The 21,160-nt window shown below is 31.8% G+C and overlaps 1 protein-coding gene across 1 annotated transcript; it reads right to left on the bottom strand.

Annotated features, from left to right (window-relative positions):
- Positions 1-18,724: 18,724 nt before the first annotated feature.
- LOC123208517 (receptor-like protein 6) lies at positions 18,725-20,935 on the bottom strand. Its single transcript, XM_044626051.1, has one exon. The coding sequence runs from the start codon at positions 20,933-20,935 to the stop codon at positions 18,725-18,727; it is 2,211 nt and encodes a 736-aa protein (XP_044481986.1).
- Between the last annotated feature and the right edge of the window lie 225 nt (positions 20,936-21,160).

The following is a 21,160-nucleotide window of genomic DNA, read 5'->3' as shown; positions in this document are numbered from 1 at the left end:
GTATACAACCGTGCAGTACAAGAGTGAGATATAATCAAATACTTAAATTAGGAATCCTATCAAAGATGTGCAGTTGTGATGCTTCAAGCTTTCCTTTCATGATTCTATCGAGTTTAAGCAAGTTAGATATTTAGTTATAGATTCATGCATATGACTGACAGTCAAGATGGTAACATTCCAAATGAAATTCCGAAACCTTTAGATATTTGTCAAGAGTTCCAGAGAGAGCCTTTAAAAGGGTGGTCTTCCCGCAACCTGGGGGCCCAAGCAGAAGAATCATCCTGCAATAATTCAAGCATATTTAAGTGCACATTTGGTTTCATATCCGCGGCAGCCTTTCAAATTTTCCTTTAAAAGAATTCTACCAGAAAAGAGGCTTTCCTCATCATCTTCTAAAGCCAAACAGAATTCAGTCTGTTCTCTGATAGAGCATCTCAAAACTGATCCTTTCCTAGTTATCTATCAATTTAACTAGAAAAGTCATGTGCAACAACAAATTGTGGCTAGAATCCTCCACATAATTGATTTCACAAGTTGCTAAGGAAATTAAATGTAAGAGATATTAGTTAAATTATGCTCAGATTCCACCAAGAGGATATAAAACACATAGTTATGGATTCAATTTATGGCTCCAAATAAAATGAAAATACTTACCAAAAACAAATGTTTAGAAGAATTCAATAGAATTGGGATGGGCTTTGCATGAACAATCTCACAATCAGCTGCCACACTCAGATTCTTATATCTCATCTCTATAGTTGGCAACTCCAAACCAACTCTACAAATTTAAAACAAGATAAACCAGCAAATGTTAAACATATGAAAGATATGCAACAAATGCATTCAAGTCTATTTAATCTTTGAACCAGAATATAGGACATCAACTATCTTAACATTGAAATATTAAGTAAAATTGACCAATATGCACAAAGCAGATTGACACTAGCTTTATAAGTGCTTCAATTAATTAGCCTCGTTTAAAGTTAATTACATTTTCACAACTAGATGCTGTGTTAACTATGAAAAGACAAGCCAATTACTCGACATATCAAAAACTGAGCTTCCAGTAAGAATATAATTTAAGTTGAAAAGTTTCCAGCGAGCCGAACTAATTACAACAAAAGTATAAATACTTCAACCATGAACATTTAGTTAATTTTAAGGAAGATCACAATAAAAATTTGAGCTTTCAGTAAGCATATTAAGTAAAGTAACAAACTTGCAGGCAACCAGAATAGTTATAACAGAAGTACTTCAATTAAATTCCTCATAAGACCACCATAAAGAACAAATATTTCAACAAAGACACAAACTTGGCAACATCCCAGATCACAAAACTCCAGTTTGAGAAGATACACCTAGGAAGCACGGAAAGTCACAATAGGGTGCTTTTCCACGTTTCAGAAACGTTTCAATGTCCGAAACTCTCTGAGACTTGTACAAAATGTTTCGAGGATGTTTTGAAATTTTTGAAAAATTTTGGAACATGTTTTTTTTGAAAGAAAAATTGTGAAATCGATTAAACACACATTTTTATATTTTGAAACCCAAAGTGTCTCTAAATCTCATACTGAATTCATCTACTCTCTACTCTCCCATATGTTACTCATTTTCTCTCTAGCATATTATATAGATTGGTTGTATTGTTGTTTTCTTTTTAAATATCTACACGTGCTTACACAAGAACAATTTAACATAGATTCTATGATTCTATTTTACAGTATTTTTCCTCTTCATTTTGTTTTATTATTTATTCTTATATTATACAAGTTTATGTATTTTTATAATAAAAATTTGGTATTTATAAAAAAAAAAAAAAAACCCTTAAATTTTTCATATTTATAAGTTTCTCCATGTTTTTGTTTCCTATATTTTCTTAGAAAGTGTGTTTTCACATTTTCGTTTCTATGTTTAAGCGTTTCCGCATTTCCATTTTCGTGCTACATAGAGATACACAAACACTTACAGCTCAAATCTTTCTCTGATCTTCCCTAGCAACTTCAAATTTTCATGCTCAATATGCTTAATAAGCTTCTCTATAAATGCACTCCTCTAAATTAGACCGAGCTTAGTAACATCAATCACCCTCTTCCCCTTGCCATCCATAACCTTCTTGATAAAATATGAATAATTTGTATCTCCAATATATTCAACTATCAGGATGATATATGAATTTATACATATGGTAGATCCTAGAACATCTGCTATCCTAGGAAATTATATATTTAGGATATATTATAACATAATATATTCGAAATATATTCTAACCGCCCCCTCAAACTCAAGTAGGCAAAAAAATTGCTTAATTGCGTTTATAAGTCAAGACGTGATGGTGCCAATGACAAGATAATGATGTGAGTGTACTCAAATTAATGAACTCATCTTTTCACGTAGGTGAAGGTGTGCATGTACTCGAACTAACAAACTCATGTTTCCATGTACATGAAGGTGTGATTGTATCTGAACTAATAAACTCATCTTTCCACATAGGTGAAAGTGTGAGTGAGTCAAACTAAAAACTCTTTTTTTCCACATAGGTGATAACATGAGTGTGCCACAAAGAAGTACCGGTAGGAATACTCAGCTCTAATACCATGATAAAATATGAATAATTTGCACCTCTAGTATTCAAGTATTTGAATGATACATGAATTTATACAAATGATAAATCATATAAAAGGAAATACAAGTCAATATAATTAATATACAATAATGTAAAATAGGAAATATACATTTAGAATATATGCTAACCTTGTAAATCATATATTTAGAAATAATATATTAAAAATATATTCTAGCACTTTCCTTCTCCCTCAATATTGAACAAAGATGCCTTGAGCCAGTCAAAGTTAGCAATCTCTCAATGGCAACCCATTGTCAGGTTGTTGCAAAATTGTCTCAGTTGTGTTACATTATGCTAACATGGACTACTGATGTGTGAAGTTGTTATGTTGGGATATCAATAAATCAGTTGAAGACCAAGTCTTTAGGAAGATTACTGATTTTTAAATATTGTTGTTTTTAAATTATTAGGTAATGTTTTACATCAGGAGATTATTTAGATTTTTTATTATAATTTTTGTATTTAAAAATATGTTTTGAATCATGAAATATGACCAATAATTTTGTGTCCAAAATACATCTCTCTTAAAATTTCTTTTTTGTATTTGTTTTCTATATTGTCTCTATACAATACAACTACAAATTGGTATCAGAGCACTTATCTTGAGGGATTTGTGAGTGAGTTGAGTTAATTTTATGTCCAAAATACATCTCTCTTAAAATCCTTGCAACTCTACCTGAGAAATATGAGTCTAAAATCTCTTCATTAGAAGAGTTAAAGGATTTGTCAAGTATATTATTGATAGAGTTGGTGAATACACTAAAGGCACATGTACAAAGAAGGATGATGGGACAAGAGGATTCTATGTAGTGTGCTTTGATAGAAAAGACACAAAATTTAGGAGTCAAGGACAAAAAGAACTACAACAAGTTCAACAACAGTGTAGACAACTACAAAAGCAATCATGGAACTTAGTTACCCCACCCACACTATAAAAAGACAAATCACCTATCGTGGAAGTGTTGGCAGAGACCAAATGTTAAGTGTAGGAAATGTGGTCAAATTGGGCACATGGATAGAATATGCAAATCACAATAATATGAAGGGTAAGCAAATGTTGTTGTTGAACAATATCAGAAGGAGCAACTACTTGTTGCAACATGTTTTGCAATAAACAGTAGCTCTAGTGACTCTTGGTTGATTGATAGTGGATGCACAAACCATATAACTAATAATCTGAAGTTATTTAAAAAGCTTGATAAAATTGAAAATTTCAAAGTTGAGACTGTAAATGGTGAGTATATTCCAATCAAGGGCAAAGGAATTGTGGCTATAGATAGTTTGATAGGTTTGAAATGCATTACTGATGTTTTTATATGTACCTTAAATTAACCAAAACTTGCTTAGTTTGTATAGCTACTTAAGAAGGGTTTCAAATTTTCATTTGAAGACAAATTGTGCATGATCAAATATGCAAAAGTCAAAGATGTATTTGAGGTGAAAAAGAAAGGAAAAACTTTTGCGCTAATGGTACGTGCGGTTGTCGACACCTAAATTAAAATCCTAAATTCCTGCAACAAAAAAGTAGTAAAGGAAAGTAAAGATCGTTCCCTCAAAGAGCTTTGATTAGTATGTCGTCACAAATAAATCGAAACAAGGAATAAGGGGGGTTTTGAATTGAATGCAAATTCTAATTAAAAATAATAAATAAAAATTCAACAAAACATTTTAAAACAAATAATCAATTAAACAAACCTTGGTCTACGGTCACATCCACCATTGGAACTACGATTGATTATCGAAACCAAAAATATCAAATTAATTATTCAAATATTCGTTGTGGTATTAAATTTACCTATCCTTCCTTACGATTAGTTAACCAATAACATGTATTCCAATTAACCCTTATTGATTAATAATTTGGATACGATCTCGAATTTAATTAAACAATAGCATTATGAATTAGCAAGACAACACAAACGTACAACGTTGCATTTATTCCAACTGATTATTTTCCTAGGATTTACAGTTTCTGACGCAACAAACAATAAACCTAGTTGCCACTTCGATTAGATGGATTGAACAATCACGGATTCAGCACCTAAACTAGCAGTAGATTATATTAATTAATAAACTAATTGCACACCTTAGAAATCAATCAACACAATCATGAAAAATAATTCAGAAAGATAATCAATACTCGAATAATTAAAAAAAGATGCATTAAAGAACAAAAATAAATCTCACAATTATTGTAGTTCCATGGTTTCAGATCCCTTCAACCAAGAGAAAATATTCAGCCATTGCAAACCATATTTTGCTTTTTAATCCTCCAATTACAATGGTCAATAATTCTAGCAAAATAAAAATAAAAGTGTATATATTATCTCCCTACTAAAAATCTGGAAAATAAAAGTCAATCCTAATCTCCTAATCCAGCCAAGCAAAAGTAATTCATATCTTCCCAAAAAGAAAGGAAAAGATATGTATTTTAATGTATATCCTTCCTCCAAAAATATTCTTCTTTATCTATCTTAATTAATCCCTTTTTCTAGTTAGTAATTATCCCTTTTCTAGGAAGCAAATCTTGATATTTTGTGGACCTTTATAGCTAATCTGAACGTTCAGATTTGTTTTTCAAATTCTGCTTTTGTCATTTCACGTGCCTACGCCTAGTCAACATTACGGAATTTGCAGATTAACAGGTCTGCTACAATTTTTCATCTTTTTGGCCCAACTTACTCAAAAAATGGTTAAATCTTCCTAAATGCAAAAAGATAAGTAATTCCATTATATTGAATTAAATTTCCACACAACATAAGGGAATTAGAAATCAAACTAATAACAATTAATGGCTTTATCAAATTCCCCTACACTTATGTTTTGCTCGTCCTCGAGTAAAACAAAAAAAAAAAAAAGGTTCCATCAATCTCTTTTCTCATGATACCAAAAAGTGTGCATACCTTAAGATTCAAACCAACCAAGACTCAAGCAACAACACACATCATCATCAAACTTCACAAGGAAATATGCACAAAGACAAATCAAGACAATCGCATTCTAAAGCATGTATAAAGTTTTGGTGAATCTCCTCACGGTTATCACTCATATCACTCATGTGTTTAATGGTTCGGTGTTTCGCTCAAATTCTTCTAATGCAAACATTCTACCATAGGCTTGCTTATGCACCAAATCTCCACCACTTAGATTATATAAATGCATAAATCAAAAGGACTTTATTTTAGGTTGTAATGGGGCTTTAGGTAAAGGTAAAGATTAATGGATACAAAAGGTTAAAACCATGAGCATTAACAAAACATTTAAACACATAAGGGGAACAAAATGTAAAACTAAAACCACCACATTCACCACATTTCTTTGCTACTTGCTATTGCCTTTCTCTTCTCTTTTTTTTTTCTTCTTTTCTGTTTTTTTTTTTTTTGAATAACTAAGAGAATTGGATAATAAAGATAACAGTATAAGGCAATAACAATAACAATCTTCATGCCAACTTCTTTTCATCATCTCATCCTAATGCATTTAAATCCCTTTTTTCCCCCACACTTAAATTTCTCAAGATAACAAATTCACCAAGCAACAAATTTTAGTTTAAATGCCCTGCTAATTTTCATGTTTAGGTGAGGATTTTTACTTGAAGACTTGGGTTTGTAACATGGTTTTAGCACAAAGAATCAAGTGCTTTGTAAGGCTCAAGGGGGCTAACTAGGGAAATTAAAATAGGTTGCCTTTTAAGCTAAAGGGTTTAAACAAGAATGCCTTTATCATTTTCATGCATGCATATGTCAATGCGGTCTCAAAATGATTTAAAGCAAGTTCTAGAGATTTATTCACATAGGAGAATATCACTCATCAAAGAAAAATATAGATTGATATGTATGTTTCAATCTTTTTCGGCTCAAAACTCACAAGTTAAATAAATTCACCTCAACTTCAAACAAACTCTGGCACTCAATTATAAAAATTTGTTTAAGTGTATACCCCTAGTTAATTTGACAAATCAATGTACAATGCTCTCCTACTGAATCAGCTAAATCCCAAGGCATGCATACAAATTAATTCATTCAAAGTGAGATTAATGGAATTGTTTGGCTGACTAAAAATAGGGAAGGATACACCAACTGCCATATTAATGAAAAACAAAACCAAAAACCAAACTTTCACCAGCAAAGAACAGCAACAAAGATAGAACAAAATGAAAAATTAGGCATAACCAAAAGAAGAAAAACACACAGAAGAACAAAAGCAGAACAAAGAAGAATAGAACAGAGAAGAACAAAACAAGTAAACAGAACAGAACAAAATAAAAATAGAACTGAAAGACAGAACAGTACACAGTAGAAAAATAAAACACAAATAAACCCTCCCCCACATTTAAACCAAACATTGTCCTCAATGTTTAAACAAAACATATAATAATGAAAACTGAAATTTAAAAGAAAAGGAAAAGAAAACTTCTTTGGATTTGGGGAAAAAGAACAACAGTTCGAATTGTGGAGAGTTGCAATTGATGGAGGATTCTTTGGATTTTGATGATGGCTCTGGAGTAGAAGGCCTCCGATGGGTGGATTATGCTAGTATTTGATGTTGTGAGCAGGTTCTAACCATGGCATTGCAGAATAAGTACAAGGGCTGCTAGGTTTTTTTTTTTTTAGTTGAAGAGAAAGTGTGAGGCATAGGTTTGGCAAATATGGTTTCTGGAAACATATAAACCCAGCCTTATAATTACACTAAATCACATGTGCCCCTTGTATTTAAGAAAATAACAAAGCAAGAGCTAGACTTTTGATAGAAACATATGACCCAGTTCCAAAGCACCAAAATACAGATTTCTCCCCCCTGTGAACATTTATAGAAGGCTAACTGGGACCTGCAAGAGGAAAAAGATGATTGAACAGTAACATGAAAATAAATTAAAATCAATCTAATAAAAAATCATAAAATAATTGCTAAGTAAACATCCAAAAATCCTAAAACTGAAATTTAAAACTAAAATTGGAACACATAAATTGAAATTAAAACCATTGTCTAGAAAATTAAAATTGAAGCATTAGTCAAAATAAGATTGAAAGCTTGGGTTGCCTCCTAAGTAGCGCCTTTGTTTACAATCGTCGGCTCGATGTAATGCCTTCGTCTATTTATCCATGTAGATGGGATCTCTCGACTCCACTTCTTTGACATTTTCAACTTGCACTCCTTCGTAAAACGGTTTGAGTCTGTGGCCATTAACTTTAAATACTTTTGATATTGCTAAGCTCCGAATCTCTACTGCACCATGAGGAAAAACATTAGTAACAACAAAAGGTCTAATCCAACGAGAATGTAATTTACCTGGAAACAATCAATGTCTTGAATGATAAAGGAGAACTTTTTGGCCAAGTGAAAATTCTTTTCTAGAAATCATCTTGTCATGCAATGCTTTTATTTTCTCCTTATAAATTCTAGAACTCTCGTACGCGTCATTGCGAATTTTTTCTAATTCTTGCAACTGTAATTTCCTCTGTTTGCCACTCTCATCCAACTTCATATTGCATTGTTTGACAACCCAATATGCTTTATGCTCTAATTCAATTGGAAGATGGCAAACTTTATCGAATACCAACCTATATGGCGACATACTAATTGGCATTTTGTACACTGTTCTATATGCCCACAACGCATCCTTTAAGCGCAAACTCCAATCCTTTCTTGTTAGACCAACAAGTTTTCTCAATGATAGATTTAATTTCTAGATTCGAAACCTCAGCTTATCCGCTGGTTTGTGGATGGTACGTTATAGCAATCTTGTGTGTTACACCATATTTGTTTTAGTAGCGTCTCCACTGTTCGGTTACAAAAATGTTTCCCTTGATCACTAATTAGAGCCTTCAGAATGCCGAACCTGCTAAATATGTTAGATTTAAATAAATCTGAAACAACTTTAGAGTCATCAGTTCAGGTAGCTTTTGCTTTTACCCACTTCGAGACATAATCAACCACTAATAAAGTATAATGTAACCAAAGGAAGATGGAAAAGGCCCCATGAAATCAATACCCCAAACATCAAAAATCTCACAAACTAAAATAGGAGTTTGAGGCATTTTATTTTTCTGTGAAATATTACCTGTTTTCTGACAGCATTCACAAAATTTGTAAAAAGAGTATGTGTCTCGAAATAAGGTTGGCCAGAAAAATCTATAATCCAGAATTTTTCTTGCTGTCTTTTTGGCTCCAAAATGGCCTTCACAAGCATACGAATGGCAGAAGGTAACAATAGAAGAAATTTTAGTTTCAGGTACGTACCTTCTTATAACTTGATCAATGCAATGTTTCCACAAATACGGATCATCCTATACGTAATATTTTGCATCATTTTTTAGTTTGTCTTTTTGAGCCTTAGATAAATTAGCTAGCAATGTGTTAGTAACCAAATAATTCACAATGTTTGTGTACCAGGATAGCCTGCAGCTTACTGAAAATAACTACTCATTAGGAAATTGCTCTTGCAGATTCTGCTCTATTTTTACATGAACCAAACGACTTAAATGGTCAGCAACACAATTCTCATGTCCAATTTTATCCTTGATCTCCAGGTTAAATTCATTGAGCAGCAAAATCCATCTTAGAAGCCTTGGTTTTGCTCCTTCTTTGTTATCAAATACCTAAGGGTTGCATGATCAGAATAAATAACCACTTTAGTACCCAATAAATAAGAACGAAAATTTTCTAATGCAAAAACAACAGCCAAGAGTTCTTTTTCAGTGGTCAAATAATTTTTGTGTGCATCATTTAAGTTCATCGAGGCATAATATATAGCATGTGGCACCCTTCTAACTCGCTGCCCTAAAACCGCTCTTACAGCGAAATCACTTGCGTCACACATTATTTCAAATAGGAGACTTCAATCAAGTGGCTGGATTATTGGTACAGAAGTCAGCAACTACTTTAACTTGTCAAATGCATTTTTATAGCTTTCATCAAACTCGAAAGTCACCTCATTTTGCAGCAACTTGCACAATGGCAATGCAATACGCAAAAAATCTTTAATGAAGCATCGGTAAAAACTCACATGGCCAAGGAAAGAATGAACTTCCTGCACACTAGTAGGGTAAGGTAAAGATTGAATAATGTCAATTTTAGCCTTATCTATCTCTATACCCCTAGCTGAAACTACATGCCCCAAAACTATACCTTGCTTAACCATAAAATGACATTTTTCAAAATTTAAAACAAGGTTAGTTTCAATGCATCTTTGTAAAACAAGTGTGAGATTGTGCAAATAATTATCAAATGAGTCCCCATGAATAGTAAAATCATCCATAAAAATTTCTATAATGTGCTCAATATAATCTGAAAATATACTGACCATACACCTTTGAAAAGTAATCGGTGCATTACAAGCTCCGAATGGCATTCATCGATATGCAAAGGTTCCAAATGAGCATGTGAAAGTCGTCTTCTCTTGATCTTTTAGAGCAATTGTAATATGAAAATATTCTGAAAAGCCATTTAGAAAACAATAGTAAGCTCGACCAGCTAGCCTTTCCAACATTTGATCAATAAATAGCAATAGAAAATGATCTTTACGGGTTACCAAATTTAATTTCCTATAATCTATACAAACCCGCCACCCATTCTAAACTCGTACTACGCTGCATGTTCCCCTGCAGGTTGAGTATGTTTTTCTACAAGTTGACTGCTACTTGTTATCCTCCCAGTCTTGCCGCTTGTGTTTCTTTTCTTCACATAAACATAAACCCTAACATTGATTCAGTAAAGATAGCTTCGATAATGTGCTGCTGGAGTATTTAGTCAAGTGGCAAGGCCTTTCATATGCAGAAGCGACCTGGTATAATTAGACTAGGATTTCTTTCTAATCTTGTATTTAAAATAAGATTAGTTATCTCATTTTCAGAGCAATTGCTTTTTTAGTAAATTGAGGCATCTAGTTTTCCATGCTTTCCTGGATAAAATATCGTTTGTGCTAAAATAGTATATCTTGGCTCTCTAAAGGGGGAAATGTGCTGCATCACTTTATCATTTATGGTTTTCTCTTTTATATTCTGTTGCTTTATTTTGCTTCTTATATGCAGATGAACTTGTCTCATAACAGTAATTAATGTATAATATTTCTTTTTGATGTTTGGTTTTAGGGAGAAGGACGTAGATATTACTTTTTCTCAAGATTCTATGGATTAGTACAAGATAGCGCATCACATAGGTTTTGTTTTTTGTTCAATTTTTTTCCTCATTTTTCATTTTCTTTTAGTGAGCTTTTCTTCAGCATGGCAACATTTTTTCTGTTTATTACGTTTAGATAACTAAAATTCTTTTATCTTTTTTCTCAGCCCATACTATGGATGGTTGAACCACAATAGACATGCCTCAAGTTTTCACTCTACCTGGCCCTTTGTATTGAGCTAATATTATCTTCTGTTCGTTTCTAGAATTATGGTTGAATTCTATATTTTAACTATCATTTATGACTTGCACACTTCCATTTGATCTCTACATCATTGGATTAAGATAATGGATGGGTGAAAATTTGAATGAAGTTTTCAATCCGGAAATAAGTAAAAGATACCAACCCTCATAGTTTTGCACAATATCTTTACTATGCTGTAATCATAACTTTAGCATAGTGAGCTTGCTATATGGTGGTGGATGAGCATGCAGAATTTGTAACAGGATTTTGTATAGTATTGAGGTTTGTGATCAATCTTTTGTTTGTGAGGCTGCTTGTTAAAATCATTGTTTAGTCCATTTCTTTGCAATATACTTGTGAATATGAACACGCATACCCCTTGAAAGTGAGCAGAATTATGGTGTAAAGAGTTTGTGATTTGAATTTTGATCAGGCTCGTGAGGCTGCAACGGCAGTACAGGGAGAAACGGTGGATCACCAGCGTAAGAAAGGCAAAGGTCTGTAATATAGTGTTGTTGCTGTGGGGCGTTTAGCTCCATTCCTCTTTTAACATTGTGTATCATGAGTTGTAAACTATAAAATGAAAAATAATTCTTTTCTTCAAATGGTTTCTGTTCTTCCCCAGCTTACATATTGTTTTCTTAGTCTCTTCTCTTTTTATCTGATTCTTATATCTTCAGTCATGTAAACCTTACTTTGTGAATAAATCATTTAATCTTTGAACTATTTTGATGTGCAGAAAGTTTACGAAAGCTTGATGAACAACCTCAGTGGTTGAAAGGAGGAAAGCCTCGTGATTATCAACTCGAAGGTTTGAATTTTCTAGTTAATAGGTATGCTTTTCTCATTTGGTTAAAGTTTTGGCATTTGATTTCTGAAAGCTTTCTAGTCATACATGTAGTTTGGTCTCTCTTAATATGACAGTTGGAGAAATGATGCCAATGTCATTTTGGCTGATGAAATGGGTGTCGGTAAACTGTTCAGTCAGCGTCAATGCTTGGTTTCTTACAGGTGAACTTTGGTTCTCCTTTCAATGGATGGTCTGGGAAAAGGTTGTTGTTAAGTGTAATAAAATTTAGTTTATTTTGCTTTCTGCAGAATGCTCAACAAATTCCTGTTCCATTTCTTGTAGTTGTACCATTATCCACCTTGTCTAACTCGGCGAAGGAATTTAGAAAGAGGCTGCCCACCATGAATATTATTGTATATGTAGGTACCCGTGCAAGCCGAGAGGTGAGACATGTTATTTATGCAAGTGTTTGGATTTTACATATGAGGAGTGCTTGGATATTTCTTATATGTAATGTGATGGCTAGTCCTTTTTTCTTTAACATCAATTTTTTAAAGTATTGTCATGAAGTTCTTGTCAGATACTGAATTTTGGTTAAAACCAGTGTTTGCATTGATAAGCATATTGTATTTGTTCTCTTAAATTCTTAATGACAAACTTTCTCCTGATTCTTCGTCTTTGTCTTCTCTCAGTTTATTTGGTTAACAAGTTTGTAGGTATTTAAAGATGCAAGTGAATCATGAAACACTTGATTGTACGTGATACATAGGTTCTGATGTTACTTGTAACAACTTTTTAATTGTGATTATAGAGAGAGATTACTATGAGAGGAAATTTATATTTTTTTCGTATTTTTTATAATTGTGGATAATGTGGAGACTCTAAAATAATTGTAATTAGAACATAAATAATGACAATGATTATATTTTGAAAATCAAAATTTTATTATCAATATTGTTATAACGATGAGGATATTTATCATTGATATTATACTTAGTGGCAAGAAAATATTGTCAAAATGACGGGGATATTTGTCTTTGATATTATGTTTATTGATTGATAAATATTGCTATAATAACAGAGATATTTATTGTTGGTATTATGTTTAGTAACTGATAAATATTGTTATAATGATAGAGATACTCATCATTGATATTATGTATAGTGATGGGTAAATATTATTATAATAACGGGAATATTCATCATTGATATTACTATCTTTAACTATGGGATTTACACCTCTCCCTATTTATATTAACGATGAGAGTTTTTTTCTCATGGTTAATAGTTTTAGTGACGGAAGCTATAATGACTAGAAATGACTAGAGATGACAATTTTAGCCAGATTTTAGGGGTCTTAACCCTCTCCAACCCTAACAAGGAGAAGATTTCCCGATAAAAATAGGGAAGGGGACGGTGATTGAAATACATGCATCCCCTCTCTGCCCCGCTCCACCCTCATCCCCGTCTCTTTCTCTTAATATATTTACTTGAAATATTAACATATTTCTATAGTTTTAAAGTATTTATGTTTTTCAAATTTATTTAGATTTTTGTTGTGCATATTAAAATGATTAATATATTATATTTGTGATATTTGAAATAGTGGATTGATTTTAATTTTATTTAATTTTGTTATTTAATATATTTATATTATATTTAGAGGGTATGAGAAGAAGACTTTTTCTTGCGGGTACGGGAAGAGAATTTTTCTTTGCGGGAGGAGGCGGGGATTCATTTTTATCCTCTTAACGGGGATGAGGATTGATATCTCTTGTGGGGACGGAAACGGGGGCCTCCTCATTGCCATCCCTAATAATGACATTATCCTATGTGAAATTATACACCTTCAACTGCACCACTTTCTAAGTTAAGGGTCTTATCTCTACTATTTATGGTTATGTGGAGATGTACATAAGCCCTTAAAATCGTATAAATGGTCACTAAATTTAATTCATATCTTTTTTCTACACAAGAATACAAATTAAGAAATGAATTAATTGTTGATGAGATTTCTTCTTACCAATTGATATGCATAATTTGGAGTTTTGTGTAAAATAAATTGTAAAATAACAACATTAATCAATCTTGTTATTCACTCGGTGAGAGATGAGTAAAATATATTAGATAGGATCAAACACAAAGAGAATTTTGACATGGTTTGGCCAAATGTTTGGGAGTCTATATCTATGGGTATGTTATTTGTAACTCTGAAAAAAATTTTAGCAAAGGGTAAATTAGAAATTACAAAAAATATTTCCAAAGAAAAACTCGATTTTGGACTAGAGTTCTAAAGAGTCTAATTGGATTTCTATGAGAATCTCAATAATGCTTATCTAATCCTAATTGTCGGATATTAGTTATATCAAGTTATATATCTTATTGGCTATTTAGTCTTTTCCTCTCCTCCCTATCTTCCCTAATTAATCCTTTTTATTTATAGGATAAATGAAAATTCTTACACTCTTATTGGTTACATTTCAAATTCAAATTCAAAATTTAACTGCAAATTTGTTGCATATCAAATATAAGATAACAATTGTGTCTTAATAAGATAGAAAGTTATTGTTTTCATCATGAGCGAGTGATATAAAAATGGTAATAATTTATATTCAATAATCTTTTAAGTATTTAATATTCTAAGTAATTTATTTTTAAGGTAATATTTTAATTTCAGTAATAAAACAATACCCAAATCAAACCACTCTAAAGAAATTGCATTAAACTAGTTAAGACATAATCATTTTTGTCTAAAATATTATGAAGATCATGGTGGTCATATGTCATTAATTTGATATAATCTTTTCCATATATCACGTTACTTAGACGTGATACTACCTGATCATGGTGAAGGAGTTAACGACCTTACTATAGATCCAAATATATACTTAGACGATACCGCCTGATTAGAGAGATCATTAAATGTAGAGATGTTTAGATAGGTAAGATAGACACTGATAACAACTTGGTGAACCCATTGACGAAGCCTTTGTCGCAATAGGAGCACGATAAATATGTAGCATCATACGACATCAGGCATATGACTAATTGTTAGGATAGACACTCTAGAGCCAATAGTTGCCAATGTATAATCAATTCTAATCATGATTTTGAATTAACAAAAATGGTATTCTTTATCATAAATCATGTGTACAAAGTAAATAAATGCTCTTAGACTAAATGAACCATGACGAGGGATCAGTACGTGTCAAGTGATTGTGATGACCATATGTTCACATAAGGTAGTCATCATAGAAAAATCTATAGTTATGATATTACCTTAACCAAGGGCACAAGTAATATAATGAGAACTATCATGATATTGAAAACCCCCATCAAAAGTTAGTTACTAATCTCAAATGTCAAAGTTGTTTATAAATAACTTAGTACAACATATGGGTGCATATTATAGACATGTCCACCGAATTGACCCACTAAAAAGATTTCATATAAATGATTACTCTTTAACTATAGTCTATGAAATATATCATCTTAGTAAACGATGGTATATGTGACCCTTCAACTTGAGGTCATTGGATCGACTTGTACAAGAATTAATTTGTGGCCACATTAGGATTGAGTAATTGCTCAATCCAATATTGTTCGATTTTTAACATTAACATCAATCCATGCATATCAGGGGTCCCTTGAGATAGACATTAAATTTATGCATTAACTTCGAAGAGATGTTATATGATGAAAAGATCAAATTTTATGAGGACACAACTGCATCCTATTTATACTCTGCTAAGTATGCACTAGCCCTAGAAATTTGCAAGTGCTAAAGATCTAATTATAGTTAAAGAGTGGTTAGAGGCAGTTGAGAGTGCTTTGGCTTTATATGATATGTCATATCAAGAAACAATCATATATGCTCCCTATTTATTTAAAGTAGCTACTTGGGTATGGTGGAACTTAACTAAGGAGAAAGTTAAGGATTCTAAGATGACATGGAACTGTTTGAGGCAGAGTACAACAATGCTAATGTCAAATGTATAAAGGCCCAAAAGTTCATAACACTATCACAAGGATTAGATTCAAAAAAGGAGTACGCCAACAAATTCAACAATTTGGTGAGGATGCCATTGGGAAAGGGAGTTCAAACTTGGGGAGAATCGATAAGCTCATCTACGAGCTTAATCCAACCATAGTCTAAGATGTTATGATAGGACTTAGAGATATAGTGCGACCTTAAGTAGAGTTTTGAGATCTAAGGTGTTTGTCTAAAAAAAGTATAAGGGATCAGCATTAGAGCCCTAATTAAGTAGTAACAGTACACAAAGGGGTCAATAACCCGGGATATCAAATAAGGGTAAGAGACCATTCCAATTAAGAGGTAACAAGAAAGGTTAGAAGGGGAATAAGAAGTAGGGAAAAAGTGAGACCACTACTTGCAAGAAGTGTGGCAAGCCACACAAAGGAGAATGTTTAGACCACTTATGACTTATTATCATAATAGTGTAGTCGTGTTCTTGATTAAGAACAACAATACAACTAGTAGATTAAAGCACATAGTTGATGTTGGATATTTCCCTAACCAAAAGACTAAGACATATAACCTTTACAATCTATGTTAAAAACAAGAGTGTTGTAAAGATCTTTTGAAATATTTGGTTAGTGGGAGTTTGATATGTTTTCTCTATCTAGGGACTTTTATTTAAGTTAATGAATGTTTGATCATGATCTTTGTTCTTTTTTGTTTATTTTATGCATGTAAGCATGTATGATTTGTTATTATACAACACCATGTCTTAAGAATATTGATTATCTTAAGAATGATAGTTGTATGTATATGTTTCATATTTTGACATCACAAGAGTGCTAGTTTAAACATATAAACTTCATTGGAAGATCTGAGATTTCTTTTTTTTTTTCTAAAAATATAAAAATTAAAGAGAGATCTAGCTCAATCAATACTGAATAGGAATAATATATATTAAAGATTACTTGTTAAGAGTTACTTTTGTCACACTACCAAATTATTGATCTATAGTAATATGGGTTCTAGTAATGTTAATCATAGATTGATTTTATGTCAATAAATGGATGTAATAATTGTTTTGGTTCCTTCTTAGAGGTCATTATTAAATTATTAAGTGTGTTGTTATTGAGGTGTTGTCTTTAAACTATTTTGTTTTAAAAGAAATGGTCACATCACAACTTTTCTTATAAGCTACTTGAGAGTCATTTTATAAAATATTTTGGTTACATAAAATAAAATAGTTAGTATTACCCAAATGTGAGGATGTTGAAAATTTTTTTATTTTGCACGAACAATAGAGTCGTTTTATAAAATCTTTTCTTTACATGAAATAAAATAATTAATATTATCCCAATGTGAGAATATTGAAAAATATCTTATTTTGTATTGGCATTAATTGATTTAATAAAAGCAAGTAGTGTTATAGTCCAACGAGGTGTTGCTAGGTTTAATGTGATCATTAAAGGAACCAATTTGGTTTACTAAGTCTTTGAGGGTGGAACCAGTAACCAAGATAAATCTTTGGGTGGGTTTGGTTCAAGGATAAAAGTATTATTTTAGAAATTTATATTTTATTAGTTATATTACTTTGTTTAGTTGACAAGTAATAAAAGATTCTAATAATTTTTTATTACAAATAATAATATGACAGGTAATATAAAAGAAAATATTATTGTCATCTTCACCTTAGGTATTAAAAAATTATCAAATTAATCTTTATTTTATTATAATTATATATTTAGTTAATAATTTTTTTGGACAAAAATAACTTCATTTTTATTTAATATAATAGGTGGCATGTATGATATTTTAAAATAATTATACCAAAAGACATTTAATTGAAATAATATGTTAATATTTTTTTATTATCTCTAACCAAACATAATAATTATTTATATCTACCAATATTTATCAAACTTTATCAAGGAAAGTAATAATTTATATTCAATAATCTTCTAAGTAATTTATCTTTAAGGTAATATTTTAAATTTAATAATAAAATATTTTCAAAACCAAACGCATAATTATGATGAAAATTTCCTATTAGGGCTCAATCTCCTTCTTTATCCAGTGGTGAAATTAGGATTTTTCAAAGGGTCTTTGTATAAAAAGTGAATTTGAGTTGAGTTAACTCAAGTTTGAATCTATATTTAGCTAAAATGAGTCAAACTCAAATTGGAACTCTTACCATTACAAGTTTCTGTGTAAAGATTCGAAACTTCTAAATGATGGTTGAAATATGTTCTTCTATAAACTTTGAAATAAATATTAGTTAAAGTGTTCAAATAATTTTGTATAATTAACGGTTGTGATTTGTTATGCACGATTCATCATGAATTTTTATAACAACAGTCACCTTTGATTTAATGGATTTATAACATATCTATTCCTCCTGCACACTTTTTTGCGTCTTTCTTTTGTTTGTTTGTCAAAGACACAATAATGCATCATAATATCATTGTGAAAGTAAATTTAAATGCCAGTATTACTCTATTAAAAACTAGCAAAAATGTCATTCAAGTAATTCGTATCAAACGATTTAACAGGATATCCTTTGCATTTATTAAAGTTGAAATCTTTTAATGATTAATGATTAATTGTTTTGGAAACGAATCGGTTCTTTTAAATCACATCATAGACAGAATACATCTCTTCACATCACAAGGTTCATATACTTCAATAAAATCCAGAAGTAAAAACATAACCACATATTGAAATTAGTGCAAGGAAAATTTGAAATTTGTTCAGAGTGTCTGATGGACAACTTTATTGGATGCTATATATATTTAACTGCAAACAATGAATCCTGAACTTTGGCAATCCTTTATGACATTGATCTTCACACCTTACATGATCACGCGCATGGAAGTACCTGCATTATTAAAGTGGGAATGACATTAATATATAATCATATAACATTAATTATCAATAATGGAAAAGAAGATGTATAATTTAACCAAATTGACCTTATGAAGAAGTTGGAATCTCTCCAACAAGGTTGTTTGAAGATAGATCTAAGATTTCAAGTGCAGTCAAGTCTCCCAATGAGAATGGAATCTGACCAGTTAGGCTATTATGAGAAAGATTGAGTCGTTGAAGTGAACGAAGTTTTCCAATTGAGCTTGAAATTTCTCCATGAAAGCAATTGTTTGAAAAATCAATGGTAGTAGAAGTACTAAAAATTTTCACCACTTGAAATTCGGAAACTTTAACTACCATCTCTATTTGATAATATGAATCGTCTTTATAATTCAATATCCTTTTTTCTTCATCAAGATTCATCATAGCTTTTAGATTCTCAAAAAGCCTTGTTGGCAAATAACCATTAAAATTGTTGTGTGAGAGATCTAAGATTCTCAACATTGGGAAACTACGATTAAATTCAAAAGAACCCCAATCAAAACTAGAAAAGGTGTTGAAACGAAGAACAAGAACCTGCAAATTGGGAAGATCTCCCAACCAATAGGGGAAGCTACCATTTATGTTGTTGTTTCCAAGATCTAAAACTTGAAGCCTTGTACAATTAACCAAACTTTGTGGGAGTGGCCCTTCAAGTTTATTACCATTGAAGTTAAGTAACTGAAAATAATTGCCCTGTGCAAATGCATTGGGAATGTTGCCGTGCAATCTATTTTTTTGTACATCCAAGATGCAAAGACTACTGGAGTTTATCATGCATTCAAGAATTGTACCATTCAAGTTGTTATTTGAAAGATCGACATAGAGTAATCTATTGATATTGCACAAGTGGGGGATCTCTCCTGTCAAATTGTTGTTTGACAATAAAAGAATTCCTAACTCAGGCAATGCAATTGGAAATGATGCTTGAATGAAGTTGGAATGAAGGTTTAGATATTGAAGTTTTTTCCATGGAAGGTGATCTATGGTTGTAAGAAAGTTGTGGGAAAGATTTAATGATTCCAAACTTTCCTTTCCAATGTTCCACATCCACTTAGGAATTCGGCCATGGATTCTATTTCCGGAAAGGTCAAGCCAACTCAATTGATCTGATTTCCTTAAAATCTTAGGGAATTCGCTCAAGTTACAAGCAGATAATCTCAACCAGATGAGTTGCGGAAGGGAAGAGTTTCCTTTGAATGGGGTGCTCAAAGATAAACTGACATGAGAAAAGTCAATCACTTTAAGTTTCTTAAGCTTTGAAAACAAGTAAAGATCAATGGCACTTGAATTGTCCAAAGAAAGAGAGAGACTAGTTAAATTAACAAGTTCAAATAATGAACTTGGAATTGATCCGTGCAATCGATTATTATCTAAATAGAGAGTTTCCAATGACTTACTATGAAATTTATTTATAGTGCCTGTTAGTTGGTTAATACTCAAGTCTACATACCGTAACGAAGGTTGAGTGAATAACCAAGATGGCAGAGACCCATTGAAAGAGTTATAACGTAAAGAAATATGAACTAAATTTGGAAGGTTTCCAAGTGAAATAGGTACTGACCCATTAAGACCGCAATTTTCGGCAGCAAAATGTGTCAAATACTTGAGATTTCCAAGAGAACTTGGTAATTCTCCAGAAAAAGCTGTGAAAGACACATCCAAAAATTGGAGGGGGCTACTCCAGTTAGCCTTTGGGAAAACAACTGCCAAATCATGATTATATGATAAATCGACGGTTTTTAAACTTGGTAGGTGAAAGATGCTATTTGGAAAGTTTCCTCGCAATTCACAAAAAGAGAGACTTAAAAAAGATAAAAAAGAAGATAAATTCATGAAGGAACTTGGTACAACGGTAGACATGTTTACATCATTAAGATGAAGTTCTGCTAATTTGGTCAAATTTTGAACTAACCCCTTTAAAGTATTTGTTTCAATTGAAAGGCCATCAAAGTAATTTCTAGAAAGATCAAGCACAATCAATTTAGACAAGTGGGTGATTTCAGAAGGAATTTCACCAAAAAAGTTTGAGCATGACAGATTAAGATGTGTCAAACTAGACAAATGATTCAAATCAGAAGAAATATAAGAAAGATTGAAATCATTAAAAGCTAAGTTTAGCCTTTGCAAATGATTAAGAAGGAAAAGACTAGTGTTTGAAGGAAAACTTCCATGAAGCCAGGCACAACTAAGGTCGAGATCAATCACATGGCCTGTTAAAGAATCACATGTGACACCATCCCATAAGCAGCAATCCTTATCCTCTTTCCAAGACATCATTTTTGGATAAGAGGGTTGAAAATAATCACAACCAAAGGAAGAAGTATTGATGAAGGAAAAGTGTTGTTTAAATTGGAGCAATGCATAACTCTGGTCATAAGAGTAGAGTGTTGCAGAACTTTGAGAACACAAAAATAACAACTGAATGCATAGAATTTGATAAGCCCACATTAGACAACCCATTTTTCTTGAATGATGAAACCACAAGAACATACAGGGTTTTAA

This window comes from Mangifera indica, chromosome 2 (assembly GCF_011075055.1).
Source record: "Mangifera indica cultivar Alphonso chromosome 2, CATAS_Mindica_2.1, whole genome shotgun sequence".
Taxonomy (NCBI): Eukaryota; Viridiplantae; Streptophyta; class Magnoliopsida; order Sapindales; family Anacardiaceae; genus Mangifera; species Mangifera indica.
This window is presented reverse-complemented; position numbering and strand designations above follow the sequence as displayed.